The sequence below is a fragment of the Hyperoodon ampullatus genome (genome assembly GCF_949752795.1).
Source record: "Hyperoodon ampullatus genome assembly, chromosome: 18".
In the NCBI taxonomy this organism is placed as follows: Eukaryota; Metazoa; Chordata; class Mammalia; order Artiodactyla; family Ziphiidae; genus Hyperoodon; species Hyperoodon ampullatus.
In genome coordinates, this window is record NC_136931.1 from 5,105,582 (window position 1) to 5,125,961 (window position 20,380).

Below are 20,380 nucleotides of genomic sequence, written 5' to 3' on the forward strand. Positions count from 1 at the left end.
TGACCACTGCAAAATAAGTTGACTCTCCTACAGGAGAAGAGGGGCTTTTGAATATTTGTAGGTTTTTTTTTTAAAGACTGTCTTCAAAGTTGCTTGAATTTTTTGTTGCTGTTTATGAGTTCTGCTCTGTGATTGCCAGATTACTAAAATTTTAGAAAAATGTTGACTGTGCTTTGAACTTCTTAACAGTGTAAACATAAAGAATATTACAGTCATCTCCTAAAGTTCCCTGAAGAATTAGAAGGGAAGAAAGGTCTTTACTTTCAGTTTTGCCTTTTTACTACAGACAGCCATCACCTAGGAAGGCAAACGACGCCATGTCCCCTGGCATCGGTACCTGTGACGCTGCTGAGCGCGCTGAGCAGACCGGGGTGCGGGAGGAGCGGGGTGCCCCGGGCTGCCTCTGCCCTTCCTGGAGGTGGCAGCCGCCCCCGTCCTGCCCAGGGTGGTCTTCCCCCAGCCCCGCCCTCCGGAGCCAGGGTTCCGCACCGTGTGTCCCTCTCGCCTGTACGAGGCTGCGAGAGAGTATATTCCATGACGGATGTGGTGGGCTCATGGAAACTCCCAGGCTGGATCCATTTCCTCGAGCAAGTTGATATTTTCTATTTCAGAATGGAAGGCCCCCTTCCTTGTGAAGTTTGTCATTTTCTGTTACTGGAAGTCGGGGACAGTTTCCCTAGTTGAAAATGACAAGAAGTCAGGATTTCTCACTCACCGGTTTGTGTCTGCAAGGTATAATTTACTTCTGTGTTGCCTGGAAGGGGCTCTTTCCTTCCGGTCAGGGCAGAGGCAGTCAGTAAGTAGTTCTGTGTTCATAAGGGTATATTTTAACTTTAAGAACATAAATGATCCTGTCTTCCCAGTCCTCTGGCACAATTTACCGTGGGTTAGTAATTCTTCCTGAGATCCGTTGCTCACAGGGCAGTGTTGCTTCTGGAAACTCCCCTGGGGTGAAGGCCGTGGTCTCCTTGTCAACTTGTTGCCATCTGGTAGCTCCTTTTTTTGTGGCGGGGAGAGAAATCAAAAGTAAGTTTAAGGGTGCATACTTTATTTTGGTGTTCTGCTAGCCTGAAAATGAAAATTAATTACCTGGGAATCCCTTTTAAGGGACTTTTTATTTCCAAACAGGCTTTAAATTGAGTAATCTTTTGGGTACAAAATAGGAATTTGAAAATCTGGGTTATGCTGGATCAAAAAGCACCCTATTGTCAGAAACAAAACTCTGTCAAACCACGAGGCCATGTGGCAATGCTGTGTGCACTTTCCCCACGCCATCTGTTTTACTGCCGTGTCTCTCCCTCCCAACAAAGAAAATCTTGTCTTCCCTTCCACTCAGTTCCTGGTGGGATTATACGTAGAGAGCAGGAAGCGCTGCATTTTTAGAGCCACAGACTTTTTAGATGTGACCAGCGCAGTCGATGCTGGATCCTGGTGCAGACGTTTGTCGTCTCCAGTGTGCGGGATGCGTTTGCTTCAGGGGTGGAGACTTTGATTATGTGACGGTGTCACCAGCAGTTGCTGCCGTGGCATCTGTGCACTGTTGGCTTCTTGATGTGGTCAGCGTTGTAAATTGTGTTGTCTGTTTGGGCAGAGGTGAGAAGTCTCTGCTGTTGGAACGTTTGTACTGTATTTACGAGATTCACGTAACAAATACCTTAAATCTAAACTAAAACTACGTGGGCGTATGTTCTAAAAATTAGTTCTGGTTGTCCTAGCTTTCCGGTATTCAGCATGAAGCCTGGGCACCAGTGTGTATAACTGTGTGCACAGAGGCACCTGTGTGTCGGACAGGACCTGCCCCTTGTGTGTGTGGTCCGAGGACAGAAGCCTCTCTGCATAATAAGAAGAGACAAAAACTTGGGTTTGGCGGATGAAAAGGGAGAAGCAACGCCTCTAGGATTGTGAATACTATGTACCACCATTCCAAGTGAAAATGGAAAAGGAGGGTTATGGGAATACACGTATACACATACGTGAATTTTGCTACAGCCCTACTTAGTGGCACTTTATATGTTGTTTTCTTATCCTAAAAGTTGGCACTGTTGTGATTGTTGGATTTTGCTGTGGGTTTTTTTTTTTGCAGGGGGGTCATATGGACTGAATGTCAAGGTAAGGGGCAACTGGAAAACTGTTCATTCCTCCACAGAACTTCTCACTGCTGTTTCTGTTGTGTTGTTTCAGGATTGGAGGTCTTAAAGCAGGAAACAGCGGTTGTTGAAAACGTCCCCATTTTGGGGCTGTATCAGATCCCGGCTGAGGGTGGAGGCCGGATCGTGCTGTACGGAGACTCCAACTGCTTGGATGACAGTCACCGACAGAAGGGTGAGGAGCTCTGGTGCGGCCGCAGCGGCTGGGCCGTGGTGGCCTTGAGGTTCCTGCCCTTTCTCCCCGTGTCCCTGGACAGGCACCCATGCGACGCGGGTACATAGAGGCTGCTCAGCTGAGCCAGGTGCCTTGGATGTTTTGATAGGTATCTCGGGCTGGGCGTGTTTAATAAGCAAAACAAAAGCGCGCTCGCACGCTGCTCCGCCCTCCCATCCACGCTCGTTGTGCTGAGGCTGGCGGAGGCCAGGCCCCCCGTGTTTAGGTGGGGAGGCCAGTTTACCTGGTCTCTGCCCTCCCCGGCGTCCCTCCCTGGAGGCTGTGCCCCTGGCACTGCCGCGCGCGGTCCCCCTCTCAGGTCTGACCTGCCCTCTTCCAGCACTTGGCCCTCATCCCAGACTCGGGGGGCTTCGGCCCTCGTGAGGGCTGCTTGGTATCCTCGCTGGGCGTGAGGTGGGGGCAGAGGGGGCAGCTAGCCCTTAGCGCCCCTCCCCTTCCTCGGCCTCTCTCTCTGCACCTTCAGATCTGGGGGTTTGAGCTTGGCCAAAGACTTTCATTTTTCTCATTTTGTAAAGGAGGCATGGACGGGTGCAAGTGTTCCATCTCTTTGCTGGTGAGGTGATGACCAGACCAGGACCAGAACCTAATCTTTCAGGTCCCTGAGGACGGGGGACAGGAGGGGCTGGGGGAGCCGTGTCCTCATGTGCAGGCAGAGGGGCCGAGGCGGCTTGAGCGTGAGCTGGGCGTCTGCGCTGCGTCCGTCCCACCCCCTCCCTCTCTCGCTCTCTGTGATGTGAAGGTTAAGTGACTACGTTCCTAGCATTTCACATAAATCCATAGAACGTTTTCTTTTAAAACAGTCAAAAAGTGAAGGTTAAAGTCATAGTGGAAAGAAGATTAATGTTTTATTTGTACAGAGATTGTCTTTTAAGACCTGAGATCTCTGGTGAATCTTTATGAAAACTGTAAATGCCTGAGAGACTGTTCTGGTCCTTACACTTCCCGTGTCCGCCTGGAGGAGCTTTTGGGGCTGGGAGCACTTGACTGGGTGCTCCCTCGGGAGACAAGTGCGTCCTGCTGTCCCCACTCTGGGACCCTCACCCCGTCTGCGCTGGTGTTGATGGGATGCGGGGAGGTGGCCGCTGGGGAGCAGTGATCCCAGGTGTAAAGTCCGTGCACCTCCTCGTCTCCTGATAGGAAGGATCCGTCCGTGTGGCCCTGTGATGGAGGCTGCTGAGTGCAGCCCAGCACCTAGACTCCCTGGGATGACCCCCCAAAATAACTGACCATTTTCAGCTTCCCTACTTTGTGGTCGGGGCCCACTGACTCAGGGCGGCCCAAACTGCTGGACTTTGTACTTGCGTTGACCTTGAACCCACCTCCCTGTGGCGTGCACCCGCTGGTCCTGGCTCTACCCTCACCTGAAAATCTAGATCCCTCCCCCAGGACAGCCTGCGGGCGTTGGCGGGAGCTTTGGTGCCCGGTTCTCCCCTCCTCTCTCGCGGACCCCCGATCTCCGGGCGGTTCTGCTCTCTGGTGGCACGTGGTCCCACCATCCCTGCAGGAGCCCCTTCTGTCCTTGTCGTGAGGAACCCAGAACCGAGGGGCGCCTGGGGGCTGGGAGTGAGGCCCGCGTGGGCTGCCGCTGGCCGTGGAGGACGCAAGTGTCTCACGAACAGGGCTGTACTGGGACCCGACCTTCTGCGGTCCCGTTTCCCCCTTGTTCGGGGGCCAGCTTTGATTTTCCCGTAGCAGTCGCTGTAAACAGATCTAGTTGCTAAGCAGCCTGTTGCTGAACCCGCAGACTGCTTCTGGCTCCTGGACGCGCTCCTGCAGTTCACGTCGTACGGGGTGACGCCCCCCAGCCTCAGCCACTCGGGGGCTCGGCAGCGCCCGCCCAACGGAGCGCGCTCGGTGGCTCCGGAGCGGATGGAAGGTGAGTGGCCGCGGGGGGTGCCCGCCCCCGCCCGTGTCGTCCCACGAGACGGGCTCCCACAAGACGGGCTCTTGGGAGGAGCAGCCGGCAGGTCAGAGCGCTCTCTGGGTACCAGGCACCAGCCCGGGGCCGCTCACAGGGATTACCCTCTAAGCCCTCTTGGGACCCTTGAAAATAGGTACTTCTTTCCGGTTCACAGAAGAGACAGGGCCCGAGGTCGCCTAGCGGGTGACAGCCTGGTGGCCGCGCAGTCCGAGCCCCCTCGTCCCAGGCTGTCCCTGGACACTCGGTGCGAGCCGCGGTGTGGCTCTGAACTTCCCAGTAGCCGCATTTAAGGACTAAAATGAAACAGGTTAAGTTCATTGTGATAAAACTCTTTAGCCCCATTCACCAGAACGGCATTATTTAAACATGTGACACCCACCCTCTCAGTCGCTCAGTAGCTGCACGTGGGCAGTGGCTGCAGTAAGGGACGGCACAGATCTGAGAAGCAAAAAGAATTTTGAATATTGAAAATGCAGATTTTCTTTTTGGCCTGAGCATTAAATATTTGAAAAGAGAAAGCTGTTTCCACGAAGTGTACCTACAGGTTAGACTCCTCGAGTACAGCCTAGTGCGTGTCATTCCAGTCAGTGGGGTGGCCCGGCCGCTGCCGTGTGTACAGCGTGGCCACCTTAGAGGGAGCGGCTGTCCTGATCTGTTCGCTCACCCTCGGCAGCAGCCAGACCTTGCCCCTGAGCACCTGGCAGACAGGTGAGAAGCGCGTGTAGTGGGCCTGACGGCCGGGAAGCGGACAGACAACTAATGAAGGCTTGTTTTCCCCCTGCATCTTCTTAACAATGATGGCCCGGTTGTTGGCATGGACGCTGCCCAGGGAACCACCTGCACCGGTACTCCAAGGTCCTTGAGGCCCGGCTGGGAGGCCCTGAGCCTCGGGCGCTGCCGGCCTGTCCGCACCTGTCGTGGGCCAAGCCACAGCCTTTGAATGAGACGGCTCCCAGGTTGGTGACACTGTGCTTTTCCACGCCTTCTGCTGGGTTTATTTATGATTCATTGCCTTTTTTTTTTTTTTAATAAGAGGGAGCGGAATTTTACTGACATCATTATCGAATAATCAAGTCTAGCTTGTCATTTTGTGATGGTTTTTTAAATTAGCGAACTCCCGTATTGACCTTTAGAGTTATGCACCCTGGTGGTATCCTGCATAAAAAGTGCTTTGGGTAATTAGCCTCCCGTTAGGTTTGGTTGGTTCTTGGTTTAAAAGCTTGTGATCTGACAGTGACGTCCCCTTGAAGGGAAGCTCTGGCTCCTTTAGTTCGAGGTTCGGGAGTTGAGCGCTCCCCACGTGTGGTGTTGATTCTGGGACACAGACAGGGTCTTTCTGTGTCACACCCGGGGGCAGAGACTTCAGGAGTAGATCTGGGTTCTGGCCTGCTGCCGGGCCCAGAGTTGCGTCTGTGCCCTCACCCTGGGCTGAGTGTCGTCCCTGGTAAAGTGACTTCTTAACCATGACAGACGCTGTTGATCTGCCTGTTTCTCCATCTGTCAAGCTCAGCCTCTTCGTTTCTGTTGTTTCCTTTCAGAAGCCAAAAATTGAGTGACCCCTGCTGTTTCTCTGTTCAGGCAGAAGAGCCAGCTCAGGCCGCTGGTTCCAGCTTTTCTCTAGATCAGTCCCTCTCCCTGTTTCTCTCCTGGGCATGGCTGGCCCCAGCAGGATAACTTCCTGCTCTGGTGAGGAGATTTGAGGTCCTGGTACGGTGACGCAGGGGCCCATGTTCTGGGCGTGGCTGTGGGAGCAGTCCCACCCCCACGGCTCCTGCCTCCCTGAGCGACGCCGCAAGCAGCTGTTTTCCCTCACAGGCAGCACGCCTCACGCACGCGGCAGGTTCCCCTCGAGGGGGGCCCCTGCCTTCTCTCCCCCACCAGCCTGCCCACTTTGTTTGGGTCTCCGTGTGTACAGGTGTTGGGGTGCGTGTGGCAGGGCACGGGGGGCCACTGTCTACATTGTGAGCCACGAAGAGGGCGCTGCCTGCAGGAGGCCCCGAAGCTTCCTTTGCTCTACTGTCCTCATGAACGGAAGCACTGAGTGCGCCGCTCACTCAGTGAGTGACGAGCACGTCATCTTCAGAACACGCTCGATGGAAAACAGACTTGTGGATTCATCACGCTCTCTACTCGTCAGCACTTCTGGTCCTGAAACTTTAATTACTGAGTACTTTTCCATTTCAGTTGCCATGCCATCATTTAAAAATTTCTGATAAGATTCCATTTTTACATCTCATTTATTTATAACCTATCATCATCCTAGTATTCAAACCAGACTTGAACTCCAGCTGTGGTCAGCAGTTCATGCCCAGTGGACAGTGGCTGTTGGCAAAGGTTCCTGAAACCCAGTTATTCTCCACAGTGCTGCTCAGGACTCTGAGAATAGATAACAGTATCCTTGGTGTCTGCGTGTCCACAATGAACAATGCATCAAGTCCCAGCCTGGCCCATCAAGGATGCTGATGCTGTGCAGCTCCTAGAATTTGATTTTCACTGTCGCTCTCAAGAATTCCTTCTTAACACACCCACCAGGCTTCACCTTTATCTCACATCTCACTTCTTGTTGAAAATTGTTCTCAGTTCTCATCGACCTAGATCTGGGTCTAGATTCTGAATCTCTGAAGCGATGCGAGACAATGTCAGAGAGCCCTGGACAGGCTCAGGGTCCGTCACCCCAGTGCTGAGTGCAGGCATCCACTCCGTTCCTGAAACCAGGACTCATCTCCCAGTGTCGTTCCTGGGCGTCAGGCATCCGCACCCAGAGCAGCTGCAGGAATGTCAGACCTGTAAGGAGCCCCTGGGTGAGGCTAACCTGTCCTCCCATCGGGACGCTGTAAAATTCTCAAATGATAATGTGGTGCACTGTCAACCCGTCTGCTCAACGAGAAGGGGCCACTGCCAGGTAATTAAATTCCAGAACAGGAGAGCACCGTGAGAATTAACATACGGCCCCGTGTGTATTCACCTGCAGGGTTATAAAGCTTACATGTCATTGATTCTGTAACTTGGCATTGTCAGTGTAATTTTCAGACTGATTAAACCTGAAAAGTAAAGTTAAGTTATATAAAATAGAACAGGTTATAATACTCGGCATCTTCCGAGCAGTTGCCGGGTTGGACGGACAAGATAGCAGCTTACCTGTTTCCTGCTCGGAAAACCTCTTTACAGAGCCGGTGTCTGTCGGCTTCCTGCTGACCTTCATCCTGATTGCTGATAGAACTGAACTCTTTGCTCTCTCTTGGCCAGAGTGAGAGATGGGCCAGCAATTTCCAAATGAATGAGAAGCAGAAAAATGGTGAATTCATAACTTGCAAGCGTATTTTATTCTTTTCCCTGATTTTAGCCACAGCAGTCTTCAGATTTTCCACTCGCACTCTTTGCTCTAATCTCTGTGTCTTCCCAGGCTGCTCTTGGCAGTATACCAGCCTCTCTTCCTCAGTTACAAGTTGTGTTGGCCTGAACAAGTTGTTCTTCAGATCTTAGAATTAGTGATATGAATAATGGTTCCATCGTAGCAAGTCCGGTACATTTTGCAGAGCACATGTGTTTCCTTTCTTCCTCATTGTGGCCCTGCAGGCTAGGCAGATCTCATGCCTTTATTCCCGTGGTTTCTGTCCACGCCTCGCTTACTTGTGCGTCTGCCTTGTTCTGCCTCCTGAGAGTGGTGTCCCTGAGGGCCAGGGTGACGGCTGGCCCCTGGCACCAGGTCTGCCCCCTCTGCCACCGTGGTTTGCGTCCGTCAGAGAGCAGTGCCCACGCTCTCCTGCCTCGCGGTGGAGACCGCGCACCTTCCAGCCGGGCTGTGTCCACTTGCCTGCGTCCGCCGGCTCCTTTCAGAGGTTACATGCAGTTTTCCCTCCTTCTGCTGGGTGACGTTTCTGGTTTAGGCCAAGACAAGCTCGAGTTGCTAGTGGTGTAAACCCTCTAGAACTGGATCTTGTGTGTACGGACTTTGCTTGACGTTCTTGTCTTGGGGCCTGGAAGTGTGCTTCCTGTTGTCCCCAGTTGTGTTTAGGTAGACGTAGATGGGACAGCATTTCACATTAATGTTTGTTTGTTTTTTTAACGCGGTACGCGGGCCTCTCACTGTTGTGGCCTCTCCCGTTGTGGAGCACAGGCTCCGGACGCGCAGGCTCAGCAGCCATGGCTCACGGGCCCAGCCGCTCTGCGGCATGTGGGATCATCCCGGACCGGGATACGAACCTGTGTCCCCCTGCATCGGTAGGCGGACTCCCAACCACTGCGCCACCAGGGAAGCCCCGCATTAATGTTTAAATCACTTTCTATTTCTTAGGGATTGGCTCAGCTTCCTTGGGCCAGTACAGTTGCTTATTTTTATTTTGTTTGAATCCGTTTTCCTGAAGTAATCTTTGGAAACACCAGAAGTTACTCTCCATCGACCTGGACAAGGTGGTGTTACCCAGCTTCCGATCAAATCGCCCTCAAGTGAGACCCTTGTCTCCGGGAGAGAGTGGAGCGTGGGACATTCCTGGAGGTCAGTTCTTCGGCATTTTACTATTGGGCTGAATCATACTCTGGTTTGTTCAAAAGAGCCTCCCGCTGTCCCCCAAGAGGTGGGCCAGGCCGTTCATGTCTCTGCCTTCCTGGGACCACGGGGGTCCTGGCTTTCTTCGTGGTACAAATCAACAAGGCCAAAAGCAGACCTAAAGGATTAACATGTTGTCATCTCTTAGAAAATTCTGCTTGAATTTTCAAGTTAGAATTTCTTTTACGATGTCCGTCTGTCACAGCATGGCCCCTGAACCCTCAACCCAGACGTCTTCACCCATTCTCTGCCCCGGCCCCCCTAGGATGGGACTTCCCTGAGCTGGGATTCTCAGTTAAATATGGGGTGTCCCTCACCCTAAGTGACATCAAATGGTCCCCCCGCCACCCGCCATATAACGGCTTTGACCTCACTGGACTGTCGGGGACAGGTTGTCCTTTATCTGGGATGATTGGACCAAGTCATTCCAGCAGAGTGTGGGCTCCTCTTCTGTTCCGGAAACCCGTGTACTCTTGCACAAGTTTACAGCTCCCCAGGGGCACTTCTCCTGGTGTTAGGAATTGGCCAGGAACTCCAGGGATCAGGAAGGGGTACCCTGGCCCACGTGGTCCAACCCTGGGGACTTTGTATGCTGACGTCAAGCGCCTGAGGGCCTTGCCTGCAGGTCCCGGGGTGCACTGATAAAGGTTAGTTCTGGAACTCCAGCGTCACTCAGTTACAGAGCCGTGTGACAGCACAAACTCAGCTTCCTCCGATGGCCACTCTCAGTTCCCGACCACGTGTCCCATGTGTGGGAGGCCTTCCCAGTGGCGGGAGCGTGGCCGGCCGTCCTCACCTTCCCGCCAGGCCGCCTCCCTCTTCCCCCCCGTCCAGCTAGTGTAACACCAGTGCCTAGACTTGTCCATTTCTGTGGTTTTCATGATAACAGAGATAGGGCGCCCCCATTGCAGATTATCCGCGGCAGCAGAAGGACTGCGCTGGCTTCTGAGGGGGCACAGGTGGGGAGGCGGGGCAGAGACCTCACACCCCACGCCCTGCCCCAGGAAGCCCTCGTCTGAGAGTTTGGACGCACTTCTCTCTCATTCTTTCTCTGGGTCACTACGAGCCCAGCTCGTCTCGTAGGCACAGAGGCTGCGGCCGTGTGGACTGACCGTCCCCCGCTGTCCTCCTGCAGGGATCATGCCTGGCCGCTACAACCAGGAGGTGGGCCAGACCATTCCCGTCTTCGCCTTCCTGGGAGCCATGGTGGTCCTGGCCTTCTTCGTGGTGCAGATCAACAAGGCCAAGAGCAGGCCAAAGCGGAGGAAGCCCAGGGTGAAGCGCCCACAGCTCGTGCAGCAGGTTCACCCGCCAAAGGCCCCCTCGGTGTGACGTCCACCCGCTGGCTGTGAGCGCCGGGGAGCGCCTTCGAGGGTGGCCGCGGTGGGTGGGCGGAGAGCCGTGGGCTCCCGGGGTCCCCCTGCTCGAAATGCTCTGAGAGCCTGTGCTGAGCGGGCTTCCCCCGGCGAGGAGCGCAGGCTCGCGGTGTGTCGTGCGGGGCGCGGGGCTGCGGGAGGGCCCCGCGGGGCAGCCTGGAGTCAGACCTCACCGGCCGCCCGTGCACCAAAGACTCGGACAACTCCTAAAGGCTGTCGGGGAAGAAACGGCTCTGACCAAGCTAGACGTGCTCCATAAAGGCTATTTTCTATATTTATTGTTGGGGAAAAGTCACTTTAAAGACTTGTGCTGTATGGAAGCAAAGCTATTTTTTTTGTCAACGGAACGCAGTTTTTTACTATTACATCATGAGGAATAACACAGATGCCGTGATCTCCTTTTTGACGAGAGGACAGGCTGAGATTTTGAAAGAAACTTGCACAAATCTGTGAAACATAGCCCTTCGCTTTATTTTTATAAGTATCAACTGCCATCGTGTTTTGTAATTTGGGTCTTGATTTCACCATTGTTGGTGAAGAAAATTTTCAATAAATACGCATTACCTGTATGAAGCTAAAAAGAAGTGTGTAACGGGCTCTTACCCACCTGTCCATTTCTCTTTGATGACAACCTGGAATGGCTTCTGAGTCAGCCTGTTAAATATTTTTTTGAGATGTAATTCACGTCCTACAAAATTCTGTTTAAAAGTGTACAGTTCAGTGGTTTTTAGTATATTCCAAGGTTGTGCAACCATCACCGCTATAATTCCAGAACATTTTCATCGCCTCCAAAAGAAACCTCCTACCCAGCAGCCAGTCAGCCTCTGTTCCCTCCTCCCACAGCCCCAGGCCACCCCTGATTTGCTGTCTCTATGAAGTTGCCTAATCTGAACATTTCATGAAAAGGGCGTCGTATAACACATGGCCTTGGCGGACTGGCTGCTCTCCCGGAGTGCGTCTTAGTGGTTCATCCATGTTGTAGCTGTCTCCATACTTCACTCCTTTCTAGACCTGAATGACACCCTGTCGGATGGATAGGTCTTATTTTGTTAATCCTCACTTGATGGACCACTGAGGTGTTTCCACTTTTTGTCTGTTGTGAATGGTGTTGCTTTGAGCATGCATGTACCATTTCTAGTGTGGACATAAGTTTTCATTCCCGTTGGGTTGGCACCGAGGAGTAAAACCCTACAGTTTTATGCTTCACTTTCTGAGGAACCGCCGAACTCTTTTTCCAAAGCTGCTCCACCGTTTTACGTTCCCACCAGCAGTGTATGATGGTCCCAGCTTCTCCACAACAGTTACTGTTACCCATCTTTCTGAGGATAGCCCTCTAGTGGGTGTGAAGTGACATCTCATTGTGGTTTGATTTGCATTTCCCTAAAGATAATGATGTTGAGCATCTTCTCATGTGTTCATTGGACATTTTTATGTCTTCTTTGGAGAAATGTCCATTTCGATGGACATTTACCCATTTTTTAATTGAGTTGTCTTTATTGACTTGTAAGAGTTCTTCGATATCTTCCAGATGAAAGTCCCTTATGAGATATATGACTTGCAAATAGTTTCTTTCATTCTGTCTGTTGTCTTTTCACTTTCCTGATGGTATCCTTACAAGCATAAGAGCTTTTCATTTTGATGAAGCCCTTTTTATGTATCAGGGGCCGTTTCTGAGAAAGAAACCATTGCCTAACCCAAGGCAGCCTGTTAATTTTTAACCCCTGCCTGTACAGTGTTTTCTGTCCTCCAAGTGGCTAAACATCAGCTTTCAGATCATAGGTGAGGACAGACTGACCGGAAAGGGCAGAGGTCCTGTGGGATCGGGGTGCTGGTGAGGTCCTGGGAGGAGAAGGGCCCAGGCTGAGGGCTGAGGGAGGAGCTGCCAACGCCCAACTCTCCCTGCCACGTGTTACCCTTGGCAGGTCATAGGGGTGACCTGGCAGCTTTTAACTGCATTCCGTGGCTGCTGTTGCTTTGAGGACTTAGAGGAATTGCTGAGGGCCCCTTAGAGCTCTCCCCGTCCCCAGCAGCCCTTAGCATGTCAACATTTACAAGCTCACAGTGGTGTGTTGTCCTCAGAGACGGGCTGTAGACCTAAGCGTGGTTTCAGCATCTCAGAACGAGGGGTTTGTGCCTCTGGCCTTCCTGCCTGTCCGCCACAGGTGTGGACGGCTCACCACCTGCCCCCAGCACTGTGAAAGCTGGGGTCCCATAGGCCAGTGGGGTCCAGGGAGTGAGGACAAGGCCCTAGTGAGACAGCGGGTCTCGGGGGGCTGGGACTCACCAGAGTGCTCAGGCCACATCTTGGGGATGGCACATGTCTCGATCTTTCAAGAGAAGCCTACAATCTGGAGAATGTGAAATCTCCCAGTGGTTTTTTTTTTTTTTCTTTTTTTCTTTTTTTAAATATCTTTATTGTAGTATAATCACTTTACAATGTTGTGTTAGTTTCTGCTGTACAACAAAGTGAGTCAGCTGTACGTATACATATATCCTCATATCCCCTCCCTCTTGAGCCTCCCTCCCACCCTCCCTATCCCACCCCTCTAGGTCATCACAAAGCACCGAGCTGATCTCCCTGTGCTATGCTGCTGCTTCCCGCTAGCCATCCATTTTACATTTGTTAGTGTATATATGTCAGTGCTACTCTCTCACTTCATCCCAGCTTCCCCTTCCCCCCTGTGTCCTCAAGTCCATTCTCTACGTCTGCATCTTTATTCCTGCCCTGTCACTAGGTTCATCGGTACCGTTTTTTTAGATTCCATATATGTGCGTTAGCATATGGTATTTGTTTTTCTCTTTCTGACTTGCTTCACTCTGTATGACAGACTCTAGGTCCATCCACCTCACTACAGATAACTCAGTTTCGTTCCTTTTTATGGCTGAGTAATATTCCGTTGTATATATGTGCCACATCTTTATCCATTCATCTGTCAGTGGACACTTAGGTTGCTTCCACGTCCTAGCTATTGTAAATAGTGCTGCAGTGAACATTGTGGTACATGTATTTTTTTGAATTATGGTTTTCTCAGGGTATATGTCCAGTAGTGGGATTGCTGGATCATATGGTAGTTCTATTTTTAGTTTTTTAAGGAACCTCCATGCTGTTCTCCATAGTGGCTGTATCAATTTACATTCCCACCAGCAGTGCAGGAGGGTTCCCTTTTCTCCACACCCTCTCCAGCATTCATTGTTTGTAGATATTTTGATGATGGCCATTCTACTGGTGTGAGGTGATACCTTATTGTGGTTTTGATTTGCATTTCTCTAATGGTTAGTGATGTTGAGCATCTTTTCATGTGTTTGTTGGCAATCTATTTGTCTACTTTGAAGAAATGTCTGTTTAGGTCTTCAGCCTATTTTTGGATTGGGTTGTTTGTTTTTTTGATATTGACCTGCATGAGCTGCTTGTAAATTTTGGGGATTAATCCTTGGTCAGTTGCTTCTTTTTTTTTTTTTTTTTTTTTTTTTTGCAGTACGTGGCAGTACGCGGGCCCCTCACTGCTGTGGCCTCTCCCGTCGCGGAGCACAGGCTCCGGACGCACAGGCTCAGCAGCCATGGCTCACGGGCCCAGCCACTCCGCGGCATGTGGGATCTTCCCGGACCGGGGCATGAACCCGTGTCCCCTGCATCAGCAGGCGGACTCCCAACCACTGCGCCACCAGGGAAGCCCTGTCAGTTGCTTCTTTTGCTCATATTTTCTCCCATTCTGAGGGTTGTCTTTTCGTCTTGTTTATGGTTTCCTTTGCTATGCAAAAGCTTTTGAGTTTCATTATGTCCTATTTGTTTATTTTAAATTTTATTTCTATTACTCTAGGAGGTGGGTCAAAAAGGATCTTGCTGTGATTTATGTCATAGAGTGTTCTGCCTATGTTTTCCTTTAAGAGTTTTATACTGTCAGGCTTTACATTTAGGCCTTTAATCCATTTTGAGTTTATTTTTGTGTATGGTGTTATGGTGTTAGGGAGTGTTCTACTTTCATTCTTTTACATGTAGCTGTCCAGTTTTCCCAGCACCACTTATTGAAGAGGCTGTCTTTTCTCCATTGTATATTCTTTATCAAAAATAAGGTGACCATATGTGCGTGGGTTTATCTCTGGGCTTCCTGTCCTGTTGCACTGATCTATATTTCTCTTTTTGTGCCAGTACCATACTGTCGTGATTACTGTAGCTTTGTAGTATAGTCTGAAGTCAGGGAGCCTGATTCCTCCAGCTCCCTTTTTCTTTCTCAAGATTGCTTTGGCTATTTGGGGTCTTTTGTGTTTCCATACAAATTGTAAAAATTTTTGTTCTAGTTCTGTAAAAAATGCCATTGGTAATTTGATAGGGATTGCATTGAGTCTGTAGATCGCTTTGAGTAGTATAGTCGTTTTCACAATATTGATTCTTCCAATCCAAAAACATGGTGTGTCTTCATCTGTTTGTATTGTCTTTGATTTTCTTCATCAGTGTCTTAAAGTTTTCTGCATACAGGGCTTTTGACTCCTTAGGTAGGTTTGTTTATTCCTAAGTATTTTTATTCTTTTTGTTGCAGTGGTAAATGGGAGTTTCCTTAATTTCTCGTTCTGATTTTTCGTTGTTAGTGTATAGGAATGCAAGAGATTTCTGTGCATTAATTTTGTATCCTGCTACTTTACCAAATTCATTGATTAGCTCTAGTAGTTTTCTGGTGGCATCTTTAGGATTTTCTGTGTATAGTATTGTGTCATCTGCAAATAGTGACAGTTTTACTTCTTCTTTTCCAATTTGTATTCCTTTTATTTGTTTTTCTTCTCTGATTGCTGTGGCTAAAACTTCCAAAACTATGTTGAATGATAGTGGTGAGAGTGGGCACCCTTGTCTTGTTCTTTTTTTTTTTTTTTTTTTTTTTGCAGTACGCGGGCCTCTCACTGTTGTGGCCTCTCCCGTTGCGGAGCACAGGCTCTGGACGTGCAGGCCCAGCGGCCATGGCCCACAGGCCCAGCCGCTCTGCGGCATGTGGGATCCTCCCCTACCGGGGCACGAACCCGCGTCCCCTGCATCGGCAGGCGGACTCTCAACCACTGCGCCACCAGGGAAGCCCCCTTGTCTTGTTCTTGATCTTAGAGGAAATGCTTTTAGTTTTTCACCATTGAGAATGGTGTTGGCTGTGGGTTTGCCATATATGGCTTTTATTATGTTGAGGTGGGTTCCCTCTATGTCCACTTTCTGGAGAGTGTTTATCATAAATAGGTGTTGAATTTTGTCAAAAGCTTTTTCTTCATCTATTGAGATTATCCTTCAATTTGTTAGTATGGTGTATCACATTGATTGATTTGTGTATATTGAAGAATCCTTGCGTTCCTGGAATAAACCCCACTTGATCATGGTGCATGATCCTTTTAATGTGCTGTTGGATTCTGTTTGCTAGTATTTTGTTGAGGATTTTTGCATCTATGTTCATCAGTGATATTGGCCTGTAGTTTTCTTTTTTTGTGAAACCTTTGTCTGGTTTTGGTTGCAGGGTGATGGTGGCCTCGTAGAATGAGTTTGGGAGTGTTCCTCCCTCTGCTATATTTTGGAAGAGTTTGAGAAGGATAGGTGTTAGCTCTTCTCTAAATGTTTGCTAGAATTCACCTGTGAAGCCATCGGGTCCTGGGCTTTTGTTTGTTGGAAGACCTTAAATCACAGTTTCAATTTCAGTGCTTGTGATTGGTCTGTTCATGTTTTCTGTTTCTTCCTGGTTCAGTCTTGGGAGGTTGTACTTTGCTAAGAATTTATCCATTTCTTCCAGGTTGTCCATTTTATTGGCATAGAGTTGCTTGTAGTAGTCTCTCATGATCAGATGGGCCTAGCTAGGGTCTTCCCTGCACACGCACTTAGCCCTCCGGTGCCCGGGCATGAGGACCCTGAGGACCTCCCACCAGAACAGGCCTGTGCTCGGTGAACCTGCCCTGGAACAACCATGCTACCTCTGCTGGGTGCACCACTGGCCTGGTGTTGGCAAAGTCTGCGTGCACTGTGGGATCTGGGGGTCTCAGCGGTCCCATGATGCTCCCACCACCATTTCTCAGATGAGAAAACCAAGGTGGGACCAGCATTCCAGCCCAGGTCTGGCCTGGGCCTGAGCTCTGAGCCCCCAGTGCCAGACTGCTTCCCCTTTCCTTATGGCGGGAAGGATACCCACTTGCTGGTAATAATGGGGGTGCTACTTAGGTTCACTGGCTACAAAATGAAGTGAGTTAAGGACTGTCATATGTAGAGTAAGTAGAAGTCTTCAGAGAAAAATTTTTTTGATTTTTTTTTTTAATGGTGGTGCCGTTAAGAGGGTATTAACACGCAGAATGTTGGTTTAATTTGCTGGTAACATGAGGGCAGTGCAGGCGAGTGTCGTAAACATAGATTCCTGGGCCTTGCTGTAGACTTACTAAATCATGTGCTCCTTGGGAAGAGCACAGAAATCTGTTTTAGAAGCTCCCCAAGGTAAACAGAATGACCATACAACCCAGCTATTCCACTCCTAGGTGTAGACCCAAAGGAATTGAAAACAGGTGTTCAAACAAAAACTTGTACGTGAAAGTTCATAGCCACATTAGTCACAGTAGGCAAAAGGTGGAAACTACCCAAGTGCCCATCAAATGGATGAATGGATGAGAGCGGGAGGACCATCCGGACAGTGGAATACTAGTCAGCCCTCAAGGGAACACAGCGCTGATCACACTGTGGCGTGGAGGAACCTCGCAAACATTACACGTAGTGTAGGGTTCCATCTGGGTGAAATGTTCCGAAGAGGCGAATCCAGAGACAGGAGGCAGGTTAGTGTTGCTTCAGGCTGGGGACGTGTTGGGGTGTTGAAAATGTTCTGGAACTAAGCAGTGGGGACAGTTGCACAGCATTATGAGTGCATGAAATGACACTGAACTGTACACTTGGGCTAAAATGGTGAATTTCATGTAATTTTACCAGAAAACCCCACACAAATCTCCCCAGAGGATTCTGTGAACAGGCCAGGTGGGAGCCCCTGGCTCGGAGATGGGGAGAGGCTCTCTGGCCCCCCAGACCACACATCAGCATGGATCTGGGGGTCAGGATCCAGGTGACGAACACCCTGAAGGCCTGGGCGCCCAGCCTGCCCTGTGACTCAGCCTCCAGTCTGGCCGCTGACGCCTCCCGGGTGCCTCCTCCTTTGGATGCAGTAGGTAGAGGAGGGTCAACGTTAAGACTGTTGGAAGATGCTCCCTTTCACTTTCCAATCCAAGGTGCAGTTTTCTTTCCCTTCACCCAGCGTGGGACTCCGGATCATGACTCAGGGCACCAGCCCTTCCAAAAGAGGGAGGGGACAGCAAGGGCTGTGCCCTTGGGCTGTGTGTCACATGGAGGCCCCCAACCTCTGCTCTGCGGCTAAGACCCCTGCTGTTGAGCTTGGGGGTCGGGGGGTGGGGACGCCATGGGCCTCCAGCCTCTCAGAGGTGCCCGACCACCAGAACTCAGGATGCTGGGTATGTCCGTTTCCTGCTGCCACTATAACCAGTTACCAGGAAGCAGTGGCCTGAAACAGCACATTTATTCCCTGCAGTTCTGGAGGTTGGAAGTCCAAAATCAGTCTCGCGGGGCTAAACTCAGGGCTGGTTCCCTCTGGAGGCTCCAGGCAAGAACTGATTTCCAGGCCTTCTCCAGCTTCTGGAGGTGCCCGCATCCCTTGGCTGGGGGCCCCTCCGCCACCTGCAGTGCACACCACTCCACCCTCTGCTGCTGTCCGCACGTGTCTGCCCTCTGACCCCGCTGTGTCCCTGTTCTCGGGACGCTGTGATGGTGATGAGGGCTCACCCAGACCACCCAGGATACTCGCCCCGTCTCAAGGTCTGGACTTGCTCTCATCTGCAGAGTCCCTTTGGCCAGGTGACACAGCCGTAAGTTCTGGGACGAGGGTGAGGACATCTTTGGGAGCCGCCAGTCAGCCCACCGAGCACACTGGGTTCCTGTCCCTGCTCTGGCGCCTGTTCCCCGCAGAGGTTAACTGTCGCCCTGAAAAGTCCACGAGCTCCTGTATCTGCAGACCTGAGGCTTTATTCCTTCAGCGTCTGGTTCACTCCACCTTTCATTTATTAAGCCGCCTTTTGAGGGCCAAGCCAGGGCACAAAGCTGAAGAAAAGACGAAGCAATCCCTGCTTGACCTTGTCCTAGGCAAAACCCCTAAAGATTCTAAATGTTAACCATGTGTGTCATTCTGTGCGCCCCGCTGAGGGAATATCTTGAAGATTTAGTTAACAGTCTTGGGCCTGTGGCTACCTTGGACAGCTGGCCCACAGGTGGTATTTGCTTATTGGGATCAAAATATGAAACTAGAAGCAAGAAAATACTCAGCAGTGCCAGCTAGTTTCATTCCTCAAGCCCTCGTTGGGTCTCCACCCCGTCTCAGCAGGTGGTAGCCAGCGCCGTCCTCCGCTGTGTGCTTCCGGATTCCCGTGCCTTTTCCCCATCACCTTTGCCTGCCTCCCCTCCCTGCCCAGGCTGCCCAGGCCTCAGACCGCTGTGCCTCTTCCTTCCTGATCCCACAGATGCCCCGAGGCCCTGGCCTCCGCTGAGGCGGACTTGAGGTTTGTGCACTTGCCCGCCCTCCCAGTCACATGCACACTCCCTTGCTTCTGGGGGCCAAGCCGGGGCACAGAGCTGCGGCTGAGCAGGGGCTGTGAGCCCAGGCGCCCAGGGCTGACCTCCTCCTCCTCATGGCATGTGAACACCTCTTGGGGAGCTTTATAGAAAACCTGGTGCCCGGCCCGTCCAGACCAGCTTCATCTGAAGCTCTGAGGGTGGGCCTGGCGCCTGCAGTTTGAAGGGTCCCTCGGGTGTTGTGCAGCCCAGGTTCAGAGCATTGTCCTAGAAGCTCAGAAGCGGGTGGAGGTAAAAACACACACATGTACAGATCATGGGATTTGCCCCGTGTGTATTTCAACAACAGTAACCCTCTTCTCACTGGGTCCTCCTAAGGGCCCTGCAAGGTAGACAGGGGCTGTTACCACCATTTCGCAGGGGACCCCAGTGAGGCCTGGATCTCAGTCCTAGGCACTCTGGTTGCTGAGACCACCCCACCCCCCGACCCCTGTCCCGGTCTGTCTTCCAGAACTTTCTAAAGGGTGAGACAAAGGTTTGTGGAAATGAGCTGAGGTCACTTTCTCCCTGAAGTTCCCAACCTGTCAGGTGACCAGGACTCCGTGGAGACGGAAAGGAGGGACCCTGGAACATCCCTTGACAGGTGCTCCCCTGGGGGTGACGCGGGGCGCTGGGCTGAGCCCCGTGTGCCACCAGGGCTGCCCACCCACACAGATGGGGCCCCACGGGCACCTCTCCTCCCCGGGAAAGGTCACACAGCCCTGAGACTGGGCAGAGTGCAAATCAAAGCCCCTCAGAATTAAGAGGTTTTCCCCATTGAGTGGAATTTCACAGCCCAGTGGCCAATTTCTAAGTCATGCACGTTAATGGGCAGCTAATGAGGGACCCAGGCGGGCCAGGGGGGTGCCCCGGGCGACCAGAGCCGAGATTAAGTACAAAGCGAGGCCGCTCTGAGGGCCCTTGATCTCCTTTCTCACTGCCTCGGGGTGGATGTGGGGGGAGAGCCATGTGAATTCCGGAGGGGTGAGCCCCAGCCCCTCACATCCTGCCGTCTGCTCACCCATTCATTCCCTCCCTTACGTGTCCGCTCCCATCCGGGCACCATCAGGGTCCGGGCGGGTGCAGGAGCCAGCGTGACACTGCTGGCTTTGAGATGACACACACTCGGGGCTGATTTCCGGCCCTGGCCCTGGCCAGCGCTCACGTTTTGAGCCTCTTGTCCCACCCGCGGGAGCCCTGCGCTCTACGGACCGCGGTGACAGCCCTCGGGATTCAGAGTGAGGACGCGGGGAGCGCTTGCTGCAAGGCCCGGGTCACGGTGAGCACCGCTCACATGGTCGCAGCAGAACTGCGGCCCGCGACGCCGTCCAGCTCCGGGCTCCCTTTCCCCTGGAGCCCGCGGCCAGCCTGGCCACTCAGCACATGGAGCAGAACCCGCCAAGTATAAACGGAGCCGCTGCAGGGAGGGGGCACGGTCGGGGCTTGAGGCCACACGAGCAAAGCGTTTGGTGCCGATCTCGACGGAGAAGGACTGATTGGGGGAGGCGTTGAACGTGTTTAACTGACAGCAGCAGTTCTCAGGAAGG

General features: G+C 51.8%; 1 protein-coding gene across 1 annotated transcript in view; it reads left to right on the top strand.

Annotated features, from left to right (window-relative positions):
* MBTPS1 (membrane bound transcription factor peptidase, site 1) overlaps window positions 1–10,809 on the top strand; it is a gene marked incomplete at its 5' end in the record, with an annotated part of 37,496 nt that extends 26,687 nt beyond the window's left edge. Inside the window, 5 exons of the mRNA XM_079723704.1 lie at window positions 2,182–2,322; window positions 4,127–4,258; window positions 5,133–5,259; window positions 8,668–8,798; window positions 9,985–10,809. Of these exons, the coding sequence (XP_079579830.1) occupies window positions 2,182–2,322; window positions 4,127–4,258; window positions 5,133–5,259; window positions 8,668–8,798; window positions 9,985–10,181 (728 nt within the window). The 3' untranslated portion in view covers window positions 10,182–10,809. The remainder of the gene's footprint in view (window positions 1–2,181; window positions 2,323–4,126; window positions 4,259–5,132; window positions 5,260–8,667; window positions 8,799–9,984) is intronic.
* Window positions 10,810–20,380: the final 9,571 nt, after the last annotated feature.